Source organism: Natrix helvetica (genome assembly GCF_964273705.1).
Source record: "Natrix helvetica genome assembly, chromosome: 1".
NCBI lineage: Eukaryota > Metazoa > Chordata > Lepidosauria > Squamata > Natricidae > Natrix > Natrix helvetica.
In genome coordinates, this window is record NC_138548.1 from 17874789 (window position 1) to 17891092 (window position 16304).

The 16304-nt window shown below is 40.9% G+C and overlaps 1 protein-coding gene across 1 annotated transcript in view; it reads left to right on the plus strand.

Moving 5' to 3' along the window:
• The window catches only part of UNC13A (unc-13 homolog A), a 173227-nt gene that overhangs the window by 119607 nt on the left and 37316 nt on the right, over nucleotides 1–16304 (plus strand). The window contains exons 24-31 of the mRNA XM_081958016.1: nucleotides 4737–4826; nucleotides 5835–5969; nucleotides 6852–6985; nucleotides 7128–7213; nucleotides 7669–7795; nucleotides 12737–12833; nucleotides 13306–13449; nucleotides 14415–14503. Of these exons, the coding sequence (XP_081814142.1) occupies nucleotides 4737–4826; nucleotides 5835–5969; nucleotides 6852–6985; nucleotides 7128–7213; nucleotides 7669–7795; nucleotides 12737–12833; nucleotides 13306–13449; nucleotides 14415–14503 (902 nt within the window). The remainder of the gene's footprint in view (nucleotides 1–4736; nucleotides 4827–5834; nucleotides 5970–6851; nucleotides 6986–7127; nucleotides 7214–7668; nucleotides 7796–12736; nucleotides 12834–13305; nucleotides 13450–14414; nucleotides 14504–16304) is intronic.

Sequence of the window (16304 nt, forward strand, 5' to 3'; positions counted from 1 at the left end):
GGTCCACTCCCTCTCCCTCAGACCCCCTGGAAGGAAGGAAGGGAAGCAAGGGGGAGGGAAAGGAAAGGAAATGGCGAAGAAGAAAAAGGAAAAGAAAGGAAAAAGAAAAGGAGAAAGGAAAGGAAATGGCAAAGAAGAAAGGAAAGGATGAAGAAGGGAGGGAAAGGAAAGGGAAGGGAAAAGAAAAAAGAAGGGAAAGGAAAGAAGGAAAGGAAAGAAAGGAAAGGAGAAAGGAAAGGAGAAAGGAAAGGAAAAGAGAGCCTCACTTCAGCTCTCGTCTTTTTCCTTTTACATTTTTTTTCCTTTTCATGATGACAGTGGTGAGGCTGTGCCTCCCCTGCCTCCCATGACTGCACATCACTGCCTGGGTGATGTAGAAAGATAAATCAAAACCCAACTCAAAATGTCATTAAAGAAAAATCTAGTTGAAGTGCCCCATTCAAATCTCAATAACAATCTAAAAAGCAGACCTACATACACAACAGAACTCTGTTATTCTGTATTCTGCTAACTTCCTGGCCTCAGTGCCTGGGGGAATCACCAGGTCTTCATGGCCTTCCAGAAGTCAAAGCTGTCCATATCCAAGAGGGGAAGTTTTGTTCCACAAAATAGGGTCTATGATAGAGGAGGCACACTTCCTAGAACTGTGATGGCGAACCTATGGCACGTGTGCCAGAAGTGGCACACAGAACCACCTCTCCAGCCACTTGAACCATCCCCCATTGCTCTTCTGGGCTCCAGCGTGCCGGCCAGCTGGTCTTCATGCACGTGGGAGTGCCGAAAACCAGAAGAACAGCCACCTGGCACGATCTTCTTGTTTCTGGTGTGCACATGTGCAACGGCCACCTGGTCTTCCAGTTTCTGCATGTGCGAAGACCAGCTGGCCAGTGCGCATACGTGTGCTGGAAACCAGAAGATCCTCTTCCATGCGCGGGCTTGTGCACCGGCCAGCTGTTCTTCCAGTTTCTGGCACACGCCAGCTGATCTTCATGTGGCACGCCAGAAGCCGGGAGATCATCTTCCTGGTGCATGCATGCGCACCGGGCGGCTGCTCTTCCAGTTTTGCGACACGCACACACGGTTCTGTTTCAGCACATACTGCTGAAAAGGTTCGCCAACACTGTCTTAGAACCCACCAAGTCATACCGCTTCATTGATGGAGTGCCCAATCTGGTGTGGCAGGGAAAAACTATCAGAGAGATGTGGACTGAAAGATCCATGCTGTACAGGGCATTTGTGGAAATGACCTTGAAAAAGATAACCCAGCTCCATTCACAGAGCAACAAGGCAAGAGAGCAAGTTTGGTCTAGTGGTTAAAGCACTAAGCTAGAAAGCAGAGGACTGTGAGTTCTAGTTCCTCTTTAGGTATGAAAGCCAGCTGGGTGACTTCGGGCCAGTTATTTTCTCAGTCCCACTTCATAGGATTGTTGTTGTGGGGAAAATAAGAGGAGGAAGGGGGTACTAGGTATATTTGCCACCTTGAGTTGTTTATAAAAAATAATAAATGTTAAATTTTAAAAAAAAATCTAAAATCAAGCCCAAAACAATCTGGGAAGAGGAAGACATGAAAGAATCCTGACAGATGCTTTTTCCTGTTGCTAGTCAGGGTCAATTCAGTTTTTTTTTACAATAGCATTTTAAGCATTTCACATGCATGGGGATGGGGAAGATCTCATCGATTTAGTAGTGAATGAAGCTCACAAGTGTATGGGGGGGGGGACTTTTTATCGCCACCAATTCAGACACCACCAGCACTAGTAATTTCCCTGAGAGCGAGAACCAAATATCTTTCCCATCCTTATTTTCTTTTTTTTTAATTAAAAGTTTTTTTTTATTTACAATTTTCAAAACAAACACAACACAAAGAATCCTCCTTCTTTACATACTGTAGAAAGTGTATCAGTTGTTTACAAAAAGCTTTTGTGTGTCTCTTCCACTGTCGTCACAAAATTCGTATTAACTCAAGTATTTTAAATCAGATATTTTTATACATATTACCATCATCATACCTCCATTTTCATTTGACTGTAATTGTTTAAACGTCCTTCATCATAAAATGTACCAATATTTAAAACCTGACCACATACTGGCATTTCATTTGTTATTTCTAATATCCTCCAATAACACTATATCCTTATGGCCTTTTCTGATTAAACTTCAATAATATTTAGTAATAAAAATTTCTAATCCTCCTTTCCAAATCACTGTTTACAATTTACATCCAATTTCCTTATGTTGTACCCATACATATATATATATATATATATATATATATATATATATATATATATATATATATATATATATATATATATATATATATATATATATATATATATATATATGTGTGTGTGTGTGTGTGTGTGTGTGTGTGTGTGTGTGTGTGTGTGTGTTATATTTGTACTGATAAATAAATAAAGGGAGACTAGTATAGATCTATTTCGAGCTAATTAGCTCTCATCAGCTAGCCATACCCTTACTGGGACTTGACTTACTGGGGCTAGCTGATGAGAGCTAATTAGCTCGAAATAGATCTATACTAGTCTCCCTTTATTTATTTATCAGTACAAATATAACACAAATATAAAAGGCAACATTAAAAATAAAAATATGGTTTTCTGCCTGCCTGGTCTTCTGTGATGAAGCCGAAGGACAGAAAGAGGGAGTAGTGACCTTCCTCCCATATTTAGGCATACCAGGGGTTGTAACACTAATACATATATATATATATATATATATATATATATATATATATATATATATATATATATATATATATATATATATATATACATTGTTATCATTATTCCTCCTTTATTTAACTTTATCCATTATCATAGCATTCCCCCCCCCCCAATAATCAAAACTTAGCTAAATTCAACTTAGTTCTTTTTTATTAACCTTTATATATAACCAAATAATTTCTAATCTTTGTTTCATAGGTGCCATTCAATATTCATATCCAATTACTACTTGTCATACCAATACATGTGTATACATTATTATCATTATCAGTTGTTTATTTAACCATATCTATTGTCACTAAATTTCACTAAATTTAACTAGTTTTAGATTATACACTTTCATCTATCAACCTGTATCTTTCCAGTAGCAAAACAATCTCATATCTTCTTCCATTTGTGGTATCAGTCCTCTGATCATCTCCTTAATCAAATTTGCATGGACTCCTCTTTGCAGCTCATTGCTTATTGAGTCTCTCGTGTAATTTCGATGCCCTTCTTCTGTTTCCTTGATCAGCTTATCTTTAACTGTCAGTGGTGTTATCAATGATGTTGCTAATAAAATTTCTCTCTTTAAATCCATAAATTCTTTTGTTTTTTCTTCTTCTGTATCTTGCCATCTTGGGTATAGTTCCCCCCCCCCCATTTAATTCCTCTTTCCGTATTCCACTCTTTCCATTTCCAGACACAAACCAATCACCATAGATATCAGCGAATTTGATTTCTTTGTGGTCATTTTTCTCTTTGGTTTTTAAGACTCTAACCTCCACTTTTTCCACTTGATAAATATCTCCAACTTCTTCATCATATTTTACTGTTAGATGCTCTAGATTTTCCAACTTCTTCTCCGTCCTCTCAAATGTATTTGATAATTTCTGAATTTCAAACGTTATCTTTTGCAAACTTAAAGCTTCTTTCTGCTGTTGAAGTTGTGCCATAATTTCCAGCTGACTCTGGCTTGAAGGATTTTTACAAGGTTAAACATAAATTCACAGTAAAATCTTCTTTTCACTTTCTCTGGTTAGAGATGTAGTTCAAAAGGACACCTGTTTAAACAATTTGTCCTTTGGTTCTTATCACTTTCTATAAACAAACTGTGAGACTTTGAATTGCCAAGCCAGACTGTTCAGTGAGGAAAGTGAAAGTGCTTTGTTCCCAATACACAAGCCTCCAGCCTCCGAGCAGCAGCACTAACTTTCCCTCTGTTGTTAGAATTCTCTTTGTTTCCTTCTTTTCTTTTCTTTTTTTATATTCCAAGTTAAAAAAATAAAAATCAAATTCTTGAATAAAATAGAGGAGAAAAAGAGGAAAACACAGGTAGTAATGAGGAAGGAAAATTTTAGTCCATAGGTTGCAAAAATAATAATAAAAAAAGGATAGAAGAAGAAAACTTAATCTATTCATTTTAAAAGGCTTGCATAAATTCCATCCATAAAAATAGCATTTAAGAGCAAGATAACACACTGACCAAAACCATTCAAAGCTTAATTCCGCTGCTTATTTCTTCTGTTCTCAGATTTAAATTAATTTTAAGTTCTTTGTAGGCAAAAAACTTTTAAAACTGTAAAATTCCTCACCAGCTTTTATCGCCAGCTAGAAGAACTTCTCCTGGGTCAATCAGGGACTTTGTGGTATCCCTGAGATCAGCAGGATGTATTCTTCCCGTTCGCTGTCTCTGCAGGATGGTTTAGGTCCGATTGGACCACCCAGCGATAAAAGTTTCGGCAACGATCTCAGAGCATTGAGATTACATGTCCGTCTCGTAGGGACGTTGGCTCCTCCTCTCCCATCCTTATTTTTGTTGATATATACAGGATTATACAGGATTATACAGGATTATACAGGATTATTAAGAACAATAGTATTGCCAGAAAGTGGTCCATAAAGAAGTGTACAAGCAGTGTACAAGCAGTTTAAAAGCAGTGGTATGGAGTTTAGATTCTCAAATGAATGAAGACATATCAGATGATGGCTACATTTTCTCCTATTTCTTAGAATAATTTCCCTGCCAGCAGTCCTGAAAGACTGCAGGACCTTAAATCAACAGTGGACCTCTTGACCAGCATCACATTCTTCCGGATGAAGGTAAATCTCCAGTTCTTCCATCCTGGAAAGATGGAAGCCAATATCATTTTGTGCTTCCTGAATTTCTGATACTACCTATTGTGTGATTTAATCTGGTTTAGAGTTGTGCAAGAATAGCCCATTCCATTGTTCCAAAGCTCCAGAAATAGCCCAACCAAATCCAGACGTCTCTGACTCTGGGCTCAATCCAGAAAGCGATTCAGAAAAATAGAAGCTTTATAAGAATATGCCTGTTGGGTCAAGAGATGTTCTTGGTAATTAAAATAATAGGATGGTTCACTTTCTGTTTTAAAAATCCAGTGAAAGGGAACCTACCACCTCCCTAGAGAAGCTATTCCTTGCCAAGCTGTTCTTAATTCTAAAAAGCGAAATTTGCTTTTCTATATTGTGTGTCCTGCACACTGAGTTGAAAGTTTACAGGTCTTGATTTGTTTTCAGGTGATATTCCTCCAGATATTTCATATCCCCCTCACATGTTTTTGTCTCTGGGCTAAACATAACCAGTTTCCTCAGTCTCTCCTTTTAAGACTTATTTTCCAATCATCCTTTATGCCTCTTTTAGTCTGATGCTTCTTCAAGTAGGCACTATATTAATTAAAGGTAAAGGTTCCCCTTGCACATATGTGCTAATCGTTCCTGACTCTAGGGGGCAGTGCTGATCTCCATTTCAAAGCTGAAGAGCCAGCGCTATCCAAAGGTGTCTCCATGGTCATGTAGCCGGAATGACTAAACGCCAAAGGTGCATGGAACGCTGTTACCTTCCCACCAAAGGTGGTTCCTATTTTTCTACTTGCATTTTTTACTTGCTTTTGAACTGCTAGGTTGGCAAAAGCTGGGACAAGTAATGGGACCTCACTCCATCACACGGCATTAGGGATTCGAACCGCTGAACTGCTGACCTTTCCGATTGACAAGCCCTGCGTCTTAGCCACTGAGCCACCGCATCCCTATTATATTAATTAATGGCTTCTAATAACTGGCACCCTTTCTTATCACTGTTTTGTGCAGGTCCAAGAGCTCCAGAGTCCACCACGAGCCAGTCAGGTGGTAAAGGATTGTGTGAAGGCCTGCCTCAACTCAACTTACGAATACATCTTCAACAATTGCCATGAGCTCTATAGTCGTGAATACCAAACTGATCCTGTGAGTGGGTTGGCACTTTATCATAGATGCCTTTGGCCATGTTGGGAACTTCAAATTTCGATTAATAAATGCTCTGCCTTACATATTGGTAAACATAATCAGAATGTCAAGTATAAGCTAGGTGATATTGATATAGAAGATGACCCTCACTTTGTTAAGAACTTAGGTGTCCTTATCTATGCTCCAAAGTTCACTGTAAAAGTATTGATAAAAAAGCACTAAGAGTTGTAAACTTAATTCTACAAAGCTTCTTTTCTGGAAACATTGTATTGCTAACTAGAGCTTATAAAATCTATGCTAGACCAATCTTAAAGAGTACTGTTCAACTGTTTGGAATACCTACCATATATCTCTACCCCCAAGGCTCTGTTTTAGGCCCAGTACTCTTCAACATCTTCATCAATGATTTGGATGAGGGGATAAATGGGGAACTCATCAAATTTGCAGATGACACCAAGATGGCAGGAATAGCCAACCCTCCAGAAGATAGGCTAAAGATACAGAAGGATCTTGACAAACTTGAACATTGGGCACTATCTAACAAAATGAAATTTAATGGTGAAAAAGTAAGGTTCTACATTAAGGCAAGAAAAACAAAATGCACATGATGGCGAACCTATGGCACGCATGCCACAGGTGGCACCTGGAGCCATTTCTTAGGCCCTATCAGCAACAGCTCGCATACACGCGCTGGCCAGCTGATTTCATCCTCCATTTTCAGCCATTTTTCACCCTCCAGAGGCTTTAGGAAAAGTTCACCAACATTGACCTACTCAATTTTCATCTCTCCTTGATCTTCTGGTTTCTACAAGGGGACAGGATGAGTTGGCCAAACTAATGTATATTTTTTCCTCATTCTTTCTTCCCACCCAATTATCCTAGTCCAAGAAGAGTGAAGTGCCACCAGAGGAACAGGGTCCCAGCATCAAGAATCTAGACTTTTGGTCCAAACTTATAACCTTGATAGTATCAATCATTGAGGAAGATAAGAACTCATACACACCCTGCCTCAACCAGTGAGTACATACTGAGAGTGCTCAAAAGAGGGGAAAGAAAATGCACGAATCATTAATGCCTCGTCTTTAGTGGGATTCAGGTACTTTAGTGAATTTTTCATGTTGACATGAAAGTGAATTTCTGCCTTTGAATTCTTAACAGATTCCCTCAAGAGCTAAATGTTGGAAAGATCAGTGCAGAGGTTATGTGGAACCTTTTCGCTCAGGACATGAAGTATGCAATGGAAGGTGAGCCTTCTTGGCGTCTTAAGAAGAGGCTGCATTACTCATTCTTATTAAAACATTCTCATGTGTCTTCTCCCTCCTTCCCTTCATGTTGGGCTTCCCTCTTGTTGGGCTTCTGATCTTTCTGGACAAATTGGGATTGTGCCAAACCCTATACCCAGGTTAAATGCACACTAAAACATTTTCAGAAGAGACCATCCACCTTCCAATTCATTCACAGGTTTATACCCTTATATCATTTCCATCCTCACTTATAGCTATGTTCACTCCCCATCCACCACCACCCCCTTTTTCTTCTATTGTTTCCCACAATTTGCTTTTGGATCTTGTTTTACCTCTGGAGATAATTCTGCTTGGCTAATTCAGTACTCAAATCCTGAAAGCCTGTACAAGAATTGTGCACTCCCATCCCTTCTTCTTTCTCTTTCATTCTCTTCTTCTCTTCCACTACTATGTAGAGCATGACAAACATCGGCTATGCAAGAGTGCCGACTATATGAACTTGCACTTTAAGGTGAAATGGCTGTACAATGAATATGTCACAGATCTTCCTTCTTTCAAGAGCCGAGTTCCTGAATACCCTGCGTAAGTCCCTTTGTGGTTTCCTCATGCTTAAACCTTGACCTTACTTACCATAAGCCGACTTTGAAATTTCTGACCTTCCCAAACTTTAAATATCTACCTCCAAGAAGATATTTAAAGTTTGGCAAGCTCAGGAAATTTCAAAGTACGCTATCATTCCAAAAGAATATTGAATTGACTTTTGTACTGTTGAGCAGAACCCATACAAGCATTATTCAAGATAAAAGATGCACTAAAAGTGTTGCAGGAAATAAGGGACTCAGACTTCGAGATCAAGAGAAGTGGTTTTATTTGGTACCAAAGGTTCAGATCAAGATAGGCAAGACAGCCATATGAACATATGAACAACCTCCTTGCGGAGAAGCACGCTCATAAAGTTTCTCAAAAACAGCAAAACGTATTTTTCTCGAGGTTGGGAAGTCCCATAACAGAGCTTGAGACAATTTTAACTTTAAAGTCTCAAGTGCCTATTTTTGTTCCTGGGTCCAAACAAAGGGTTCTTTTTCTCCCCCCTTTGTGGATTCATAGAGTGGTTTGGCTAGCAGGGCAAAATTCGGTATCCATATTCTACAATATCCTGCTGCACCTAGGTATGAGCCCTGTAGAAGGACTCCCAAAGGAAATTTTCATCCTGTCTTTGGGTTGTTTTGTGCACAACAGAGACAAGCTGCAACAACCTGATTAACAACAGCATATGTGCCTTTTGCCAACATGTATCGAGTGACAAAATTAGTGAGCACTTACTTTCCAACTAGGCCCCTGACCATGTAAAACTCCAAAGGCATATTTTCTGTCTTCCCTTTTGCTGACTGGAGGGTTCTTCCTCTGACCCGGGGTGGGATTCTAACTACCGATCCCTCCTCATACAATTCTTCCGGCAGTTTCCCTTGGCCTCCCACTCTTTCTGTCTAAGAGCCTCGGTGAGAAAAAAAAATGTGTTTCCTCTTGCCCTTTGAAGTTCCTTCTTCTCTGAAATTTGAGCCCAATTAATATATGCTTTGTATGCTAATTCCACAAATTCAGAGGTGCCTTTCCTGGGGGGCCCTCGGTCTTCTGTAATTTTTGCCCTAATGTCATCTGCAGGCTGACCAATGAGGATCATATTGACCATTCTCTTATTTGCTTCAACCTTGGGATCTAATTTGGTATATTGCCTAAAAGTTTGACAAATGCATTCTAGGGATTCCCCTGGATTTTCATCCTGTTTCTGTTGAATTTGATAGACCTTCCCTAAGTTCTTAACTTTTGTTTGAGTCCTAACAAAGCCAAGGTCCAATAGCTTTGCAGCCGAATGGACTGAGGTTCCCAATCTGGTTCCTCCAGTGAACATGTCCAGTCCTGGTGAAGGGAACCAGGGATAAGGCTTTTGCATGATCCTTCTGCAAAGCCTTATCCCTGGTTCCCTTCACCAGCCTTCTTTCCTCTGGGATTAATAACATTTCCATCAGACTTTGTATGTCTGCCCAAGTAGGCTGGGGAGTTCAGAAAAAAATGGATGCAAAAAGGACATGCATCTGATCTGGATTTTCTCTATAATTAGGAATTTGATTTTTCCAATTATATAAATCAGCCATTGAGAATGGAGCATACATGTACACCTTACGTAACTCCCCCTCAGTTCCTGGCAATAAAATTTCCCTTAGGGGCAATTGGAGTTCTAGCTCAACTGCTCCTTTGGACCAAGTTTGTGGTCCAGTTGATCTGTCCCTTCGGGAACCTTTTTGGTTTTTTTCCTTCTGGCCCCACCTAATGGGACCATTTGTTCTTTCTAATCAATTTCTGATTCCACCTTTTGTCTCCTTGGGTCTCCTACCCCTTCAGTGTCAACCACTTCATGTCAAAGATACACCGGTGGAGCGCACTGATGTCAGAGACTCTCTCTCTTTTCTTTAAAAGAAAAACAAAAAACACTTAAACACATCAACAAAGACAAACACGCAAGCTAAAACAACACAGGAACTAAATATTTCATTGAGACTCTCCTTTTCTTTTCTTTTTCTTTTCTTTTTCCTTTTTCCTTTCCTCCTTGAGGCTTGTTACCCATCCTGGTAACTGACTATATCTCAGGGTTTTTCTAAGAGTGTTGTATCCTGTCCACCCAGGACTACACACCTTACAACTCCTTTTTTTCCCCTTGTCTCTGTTTTGGGGTGTTCAGTGTCTTCTCTTTCCTAATTTGGATCTCCCAGCAAGCGCTGGCATATTTTTAAAGATCCAAACTTTTCTTAACATTCTTTAACATGCATTGAAGAGGTGTCTGAGGGATACTTCCTTCACCACCCATGTTCTAAGAAACTGCCACTAACCTGCAGTGCCGGACGTTCCAGTCGCCAACAGGAACTGCAATGGCTTAACCACCCACACAACTCTAGGGTCTCAACTCTAGGGTCTCATTAGGATGCAACGATCCCGGACCCAGGGGGGTGATCAGGTCCCCTCTTCCACTCTCAACTGAGTGGGTCTACAATTCCCACAATACTTGTCTGCAGGCGTCTTCTTTTTGGCTGGCTTTGTTCATTGACTTGTCTTGATCCCGTTCCAATTCTTGGATCGGTCGGTGTCCACCGAGTACCCCAGGGGGTCGTCTGCCTCCTTCCAGAGAAACTCTCTGTGGCGCCTGAAGGTTGGGCAAGATGGCCTCGATTGGGCACCGGTCGGTCCGTGCCGTCCTCAGCGAAATATCACTCCAAGTCCCTGCGCAGTCACCATAAATGTTTTAGGAAATAAGGGACTCAGACTTCGAGATCAAGAGAAGTGGTTTTATTTGGTACCAAAGGTTCAGATCAAGATAGGCAAGACAGCCATATGAACATCTGAACAACCTCCTTGCGGAGAAGCACGCTCTTATATGTTTCTCAAAAACAGCAAAACACAGAAATATGCTATGCCAGTGTTAATTGGTCACTTAATTTAGGCTGCTGTTGCTAGGCAGAGAAGCGTTTCCTCTAGAGAACTTGCGGTTGGCTGAACTTTAGCTTAAGATACAGCAGGTGTGAATTTTGAAATTTGACATTTAAGTTTCCTGTTCTTCTACAAGACTCAGAAAATGTTTTTACTTTACAATGCAATACGATAGCAGAGTTGGAAGGGACCCTGGAGGTCATCTAGTCCAACCCCGTATCATCTCATTCTTCACTCACTTTATGTCCTGCCACAAAAGAATCAAAACACCACATTTGGTGTTAAAATTTGGTGTTATTTTATAAATAAAATAAATAAATAAATAAATTTCACAAAAATGGTAGAATTAGAAAGTATAACTAGTACAGGTTATACTCAAATTACGACCACAATTGAGCCCAAAATTTCTATTGTTAAGTGAGATATTTGTTAAGTGAATTTTGCTCCATTTTATGCCCTTTCTTGCCACAGTTGTTAAGTGAATCATTGCAGTTGTTAAGTTAGTGACACAGTCGTTAAGTGAATCTGGTTTCCCCATTGACTTTGCTTGTCAGAAGTTGCAAAAGATGATCACATAAATAGAATAGAAGAAGAATAGAATAAAATAGAATTCTTTATTGTCCAAGTGTGATCGGACAGACAAGGAATTTGTCTCCTGTGCATAAGCTCACTGTGTAGATATAAATAGCAAGTAATAGGTCATATGTCATAATGATAGCCCAAGCAAATTGATCCCAGGACACTGCAACTATCATAAATATGAGCCAGGTGCCAAGTGTCCAAATTTTGATGGGATGATCTCAGTGATGCTACAATGGCCGTAAGTATGAAAAATGGTCTTAAGTCACTTTTTTCAATGCTGTTGTAACTTTGAACGGTCACTAATGAAATGTTGTAAATCAAGGACTACCTGTATAAGGTATAACCATGGAGAATTCTTAAAAATCAGTTCTTGCTTGGCAACTGCTTAAGGGTAGGAACAGTACTTGTAAGGATCTAAGGGCAGGCTTCAGGAGAGGCTGTATAGGATAGGCCTGTGATGACAAACCTATGGCACGTGTGCCACAGGTGGCACGCAGAGCCCTCTCTGCAGGCACGCGAGTCGTCGCCCCAGCCAGCCACACCTCCTGCCGGCCAGGTGATTTTTGGGTTTCTGCCATGCATGCACAGGGGGCGGGATGCATGCAGGAGACACGGGCGCATGCACGGGGTTCTGGCGGCGTGCCCCCTCCCCGCAGCCCATTTTGGGTCCCAGGAGGCTTCAGGGAGGCCTGCTAAGCTCAAAGAACGTGGCAGGTGGCTGCGCAGATGCGCATACATGCGCAGGGGGTTGGGGCACGCAGGGGGTGTTGCGCCTGGGTGGTGCTCCACGCACATTGCATTATGGGTATGCACACACACACTTTTGGCACATGACGACAAAAGGGTTAGCCATCACTGGGATAGGCCTTTTCCAGGTCCTACCCATTTCTCCAGACCAAGCCATTGAGTGGCCCCACTTCAAATTATTCAAATTGTTTATTTGGTTCTGTTTATCTCCCACCATGCATTGAGCTTCAGAAGAATGGTTTTTTTGTTTTTTTTTTGGTCAGACAGAACACTTGTGATCAAGCAGAAGCTCGAGCAGCCAACTCTCAGGATGCATTCATTCGAATTTCTGCATTAAGCAGGGGCTTAGATCTCATGGTCTCAACGGCCTCTTCTCACTAATATTTTAGGAGAAAATTTTTGGTTTTTAGAAAATTAATGGCAGCTTCTTTAGATTTCTTCAGAAACTGCACTAAGCGATTTTATACTTCTAAAACTAGAACTTATAAGAGGGGAAACTTCAAAAAGATGTACTTTTCTTTTTACTTTTCCCTCATTTGTTAGATAAAAAACAATTCTTTTTATCCTGTTTTTAATGAGAATTTTAGAGCTTGGTAGGTTCTTATGAAAAACTGAACAAAACTCTTACCCATCCCTATTTCAAATTCTCTGGAGTTGGCCAAGGTAGATTTTCTTGATTTCAACCTTACACCTTTTTTCATTGTGTTTCTCTAGATGGTTTGAACCTTTTGTTATCCAGTGGCTGGATGAGAATGAGGAAGTGTCACGAGATTTCTTGCATGGAGCATTGGAACGGGACAAGAAAGATGGGGTAGTGTATCAGGCTGAAGGTTTGCATCTGGTTTCATCAGCACTGTAATTATAATAGTTTTTTTAAAAAACAACAACCTCAGAACTGAATTCTTTTGGAACACAGCTCTTTGTGGCAACTTTTGACGGAGACCTATTTTAGAAAGAGCCGATGTCGCATAGCAATTAGCATGTCAAACATTTATCTGCACAACTTTGCAAAATATTATTATCTTATGAATATTCTGTTAATTCACCAGAATTCCATCTTTCACTTCAATCACGGAACATAAGTTTTGAGAACAAAACATTCTCAAGTTTGGTTCTTGCCATCCCTGGATAAAACTAGAAAAAAGTCCTTTTTTGAACTTCGGTAATTCACTGTCAGAATTGGCAAGAATGGGTTTAGCAAGATAAATGTTTTAACAGTTATTTCCTATTTTCCCTCTCAAAGAAGTTAGTTTCTCATTCAATCTTCTTGGGTCTTTTCCCAGTTTCAACAAACCTCAGAACATGCCCTTTTCTCCTGCTCTGTGGTTGATGTCTTCTCCCAACTCAACCAAAGCTTTGAGATTATCAAGAAGCTGGAGTGCCCTGATCCACAGATTGTAGGCCATTACATGCGCAGGTTTGCCAAGGTAAACAGTTCCTCCTGCTATGGTCACTACTGCCGTGTGCTTATAACTTCTGCTTTTGAAATGATATCAAGGAACAACTCTTAGAGAAGTTAACCAGCCAAGGAATCTTTCTGAACTAAAAGCAGTTGCTAGGCAGATCAAAATATTTTCGGACTTGATGCTATTGTTCCATCTTTTTATAGAAGGTTTCCACAGCTGTAGAAGGACAATTTCCGTTTGACTCAAGAGTGTTATGAAGACGTCCTCCTAGCTGCTAGGTAAAGTGGGATGAAGATTGTGTCTGGGGAATGGAACAGTAGGCTGATTTAGGCAGATCTCGGGTATGACACAGAAATATCATTCAATGTCCATGGCAGACAGAACTGTTTCCAGACGTTAAAATCATCTTCTATATACCGTAGTTTTCGGAGTGTAAGACGCACCAAAATTTTGAAGAGGCAAATAAAAAAAAGGTTTTGCACTCCCCAAAATGGCCCATTTTTTGCAAAAATGGGCCTGTTTTTTTTTTCAAAAAGAGGGCATGAATAGCCTTTAGGAGGCTTATAGAGTGCTCCTGGGCGGTGCCCCACCAAAAACGAGCAAAAATGGGGCCGTTTTTTTTGTCAAAAAAAAAGGGCATGCATAGCATTTAGGAGGCTTATAGAGTGCTCCTGAGAGCTGAGGGTGGCAAAATTGAGCAAAAAACGGCCCATTTTTTGTTCATTTCTGCCCTTCCCAGCCCCCAAGAGAACTCTGAAAGCCTCCTAAAGGCTATGCATGACCATTTTGGTGAAGGGGGTGGAGTTTCGGGAGGCAAAAAATGCGGTATTCAGTGTATAAGGCGCACCCAGATTTTCAGCCTCTTTTTGAGGGGGAAAACGTGCGTCTTATACTCTGAAAAATATGATGTATAAAAATGGCTGTGTGTTTGTGTGTTCCAGCATAACTCTCCTTGTCTTTCTTATTGACTTTACTTTGCTTTTCAGACCATCAGCAATGTCCTGCTGCAGTATGCTGAGATCATCTCTAAAGGCTTTGCTTCCTACTGCTCCAAGGAGAAGGAAAAAGTGGTGATGTATTGCATTCATGCCTTCAGTTTCTGACATGCCTTTTCTTTTAAAATCTTCCTGCAGAACCAGGGATCCCAAGGAGCCCAGTGGGCTCCAGGATGGGGATGGGGAGGAAAATTTATTTGTATTTATTTACTAAATTTACATGCCGCCAATTTCACTGTTGTAAAGGAAGTGGTGCATACCTTTGGCAGGACCCCTGTCCGCACCAGAAACATCTCTTTGGCTATAAGATGATGTCATAAATTACCTACATTAAAATGGATTCTGTTTTCATATCTTGTATGTCCGTGATGGCAAATCTATGGTTCATAGGTTCCATAGCTGCCAGCATGGCAGCCCTCAACTCCGGCATGCATGTGTGCGCTGGCCAGCTGATTATTGGCCTTCCGGAGGGCCGGGGAAGGCCATTTTCGCTCTCCCCAAGCTTCAGAACAGCCTCCGGAGCCTGGGGACAGTGAAAAACTCCTCCCCCCTCCCCAAGCGGGAGGCACACGCATGCATGGACAGGGGAATTGTGCATGCATGTGTAGGTAGGGGATTATGCGCACATGCATAATCCCCTACCTACACATGCATGCACAATTCCCCTGTCCATGTCCATTATTCGCGTGTACGAATAATTTTGGCACACCTTTAGAAAAAGGTTAGCCATCACTGCTGTATATTAGAAAGTGAGCACAGTATCATCTCAGATAGTATGAACAGAAACATAGTATTCAAATCACCAAAAATAACAACCATTGCATTCTATGGTGAAGTAGAATGCTACACTCAGTTCTGGATGCCGCATCGTAAGAAGGATGTTGACAGAATTGTACTGCGATTAAGAGGGAGATGAACAGGAAACACGGCATTCTAGACTAGAGGGTCTAGAAACCAAACACTAGAGAGTTTGGAAACCAAAGCTTGTGACTCACAGTTGAAGGAGCTTTGTAGGTTTAGCTTCGTGACTAGAGTCATCTCTTGGTAGCTTTCAAATATTTGAGGTTGAAAGGTTCTGCGCCAGTGGTGGGATTCAAAACTTTTTACTACCAGTTCTGTGGGCATGGCTTGGTGGGCGCGGCTTGGTGGGCGTGGCAGTGGAAGGATACTGGAAAATCCCCATTCCCCCATCCCCATCCCACTAGTCTGCTTTCCAGCTCCGTTCTCCTGTTCAGGGCAACAAAAGAAGATCAGCTGGGACCCTGGGAGGCAGCAGGGGTGAGGCCAGCCTATTTGCTGGTTCTCTGAACTACTCAATATTTCCACTACCAGTTCTCCAGAACCTGTCAGAACTGACTGAATACCACCTCTGTTCTGCACGTCCATTTGTGAATGCTCCTAAGTATGGGAATCATCATCCTTGAGCAATGTATAGAAATTGCACAGAAGTAGATTCTGGGTAAAAGTTATGGAGAAGTTTTTTGCAGAGCAAAAGCTGTTGGGAAACTAAAGAGATTGCCTTAGAAAATGAATTGCTCCTTGGGAATATTTAAACAAAGGCAGGAAACAGGGATATGGGTGTTGTGAGATTCCTGCAGCAAATAGGGAATGGATTAAGATAGCCTTCAAGGCCCTTCTTCTGTTTTCACAGCAGGGAAAATCTTAATAAACTTAATTAGATGTCTGGGCATTCAGTCAAAAGCAATTCACACCACCTAAAATGTAACAAAGCTGAATCAAGAAACCAGCCCAGCCAGCCCAGCGCTTGCCTGAAGGAAACCATTGAGAAAACTCAGATAGCCAATAGGAAAAATCCCTGCCTTGCCCTTAAAGGGATTATCCTCAAAAGAATAGAAACCATGTAGCCACAGGAACTCTCTG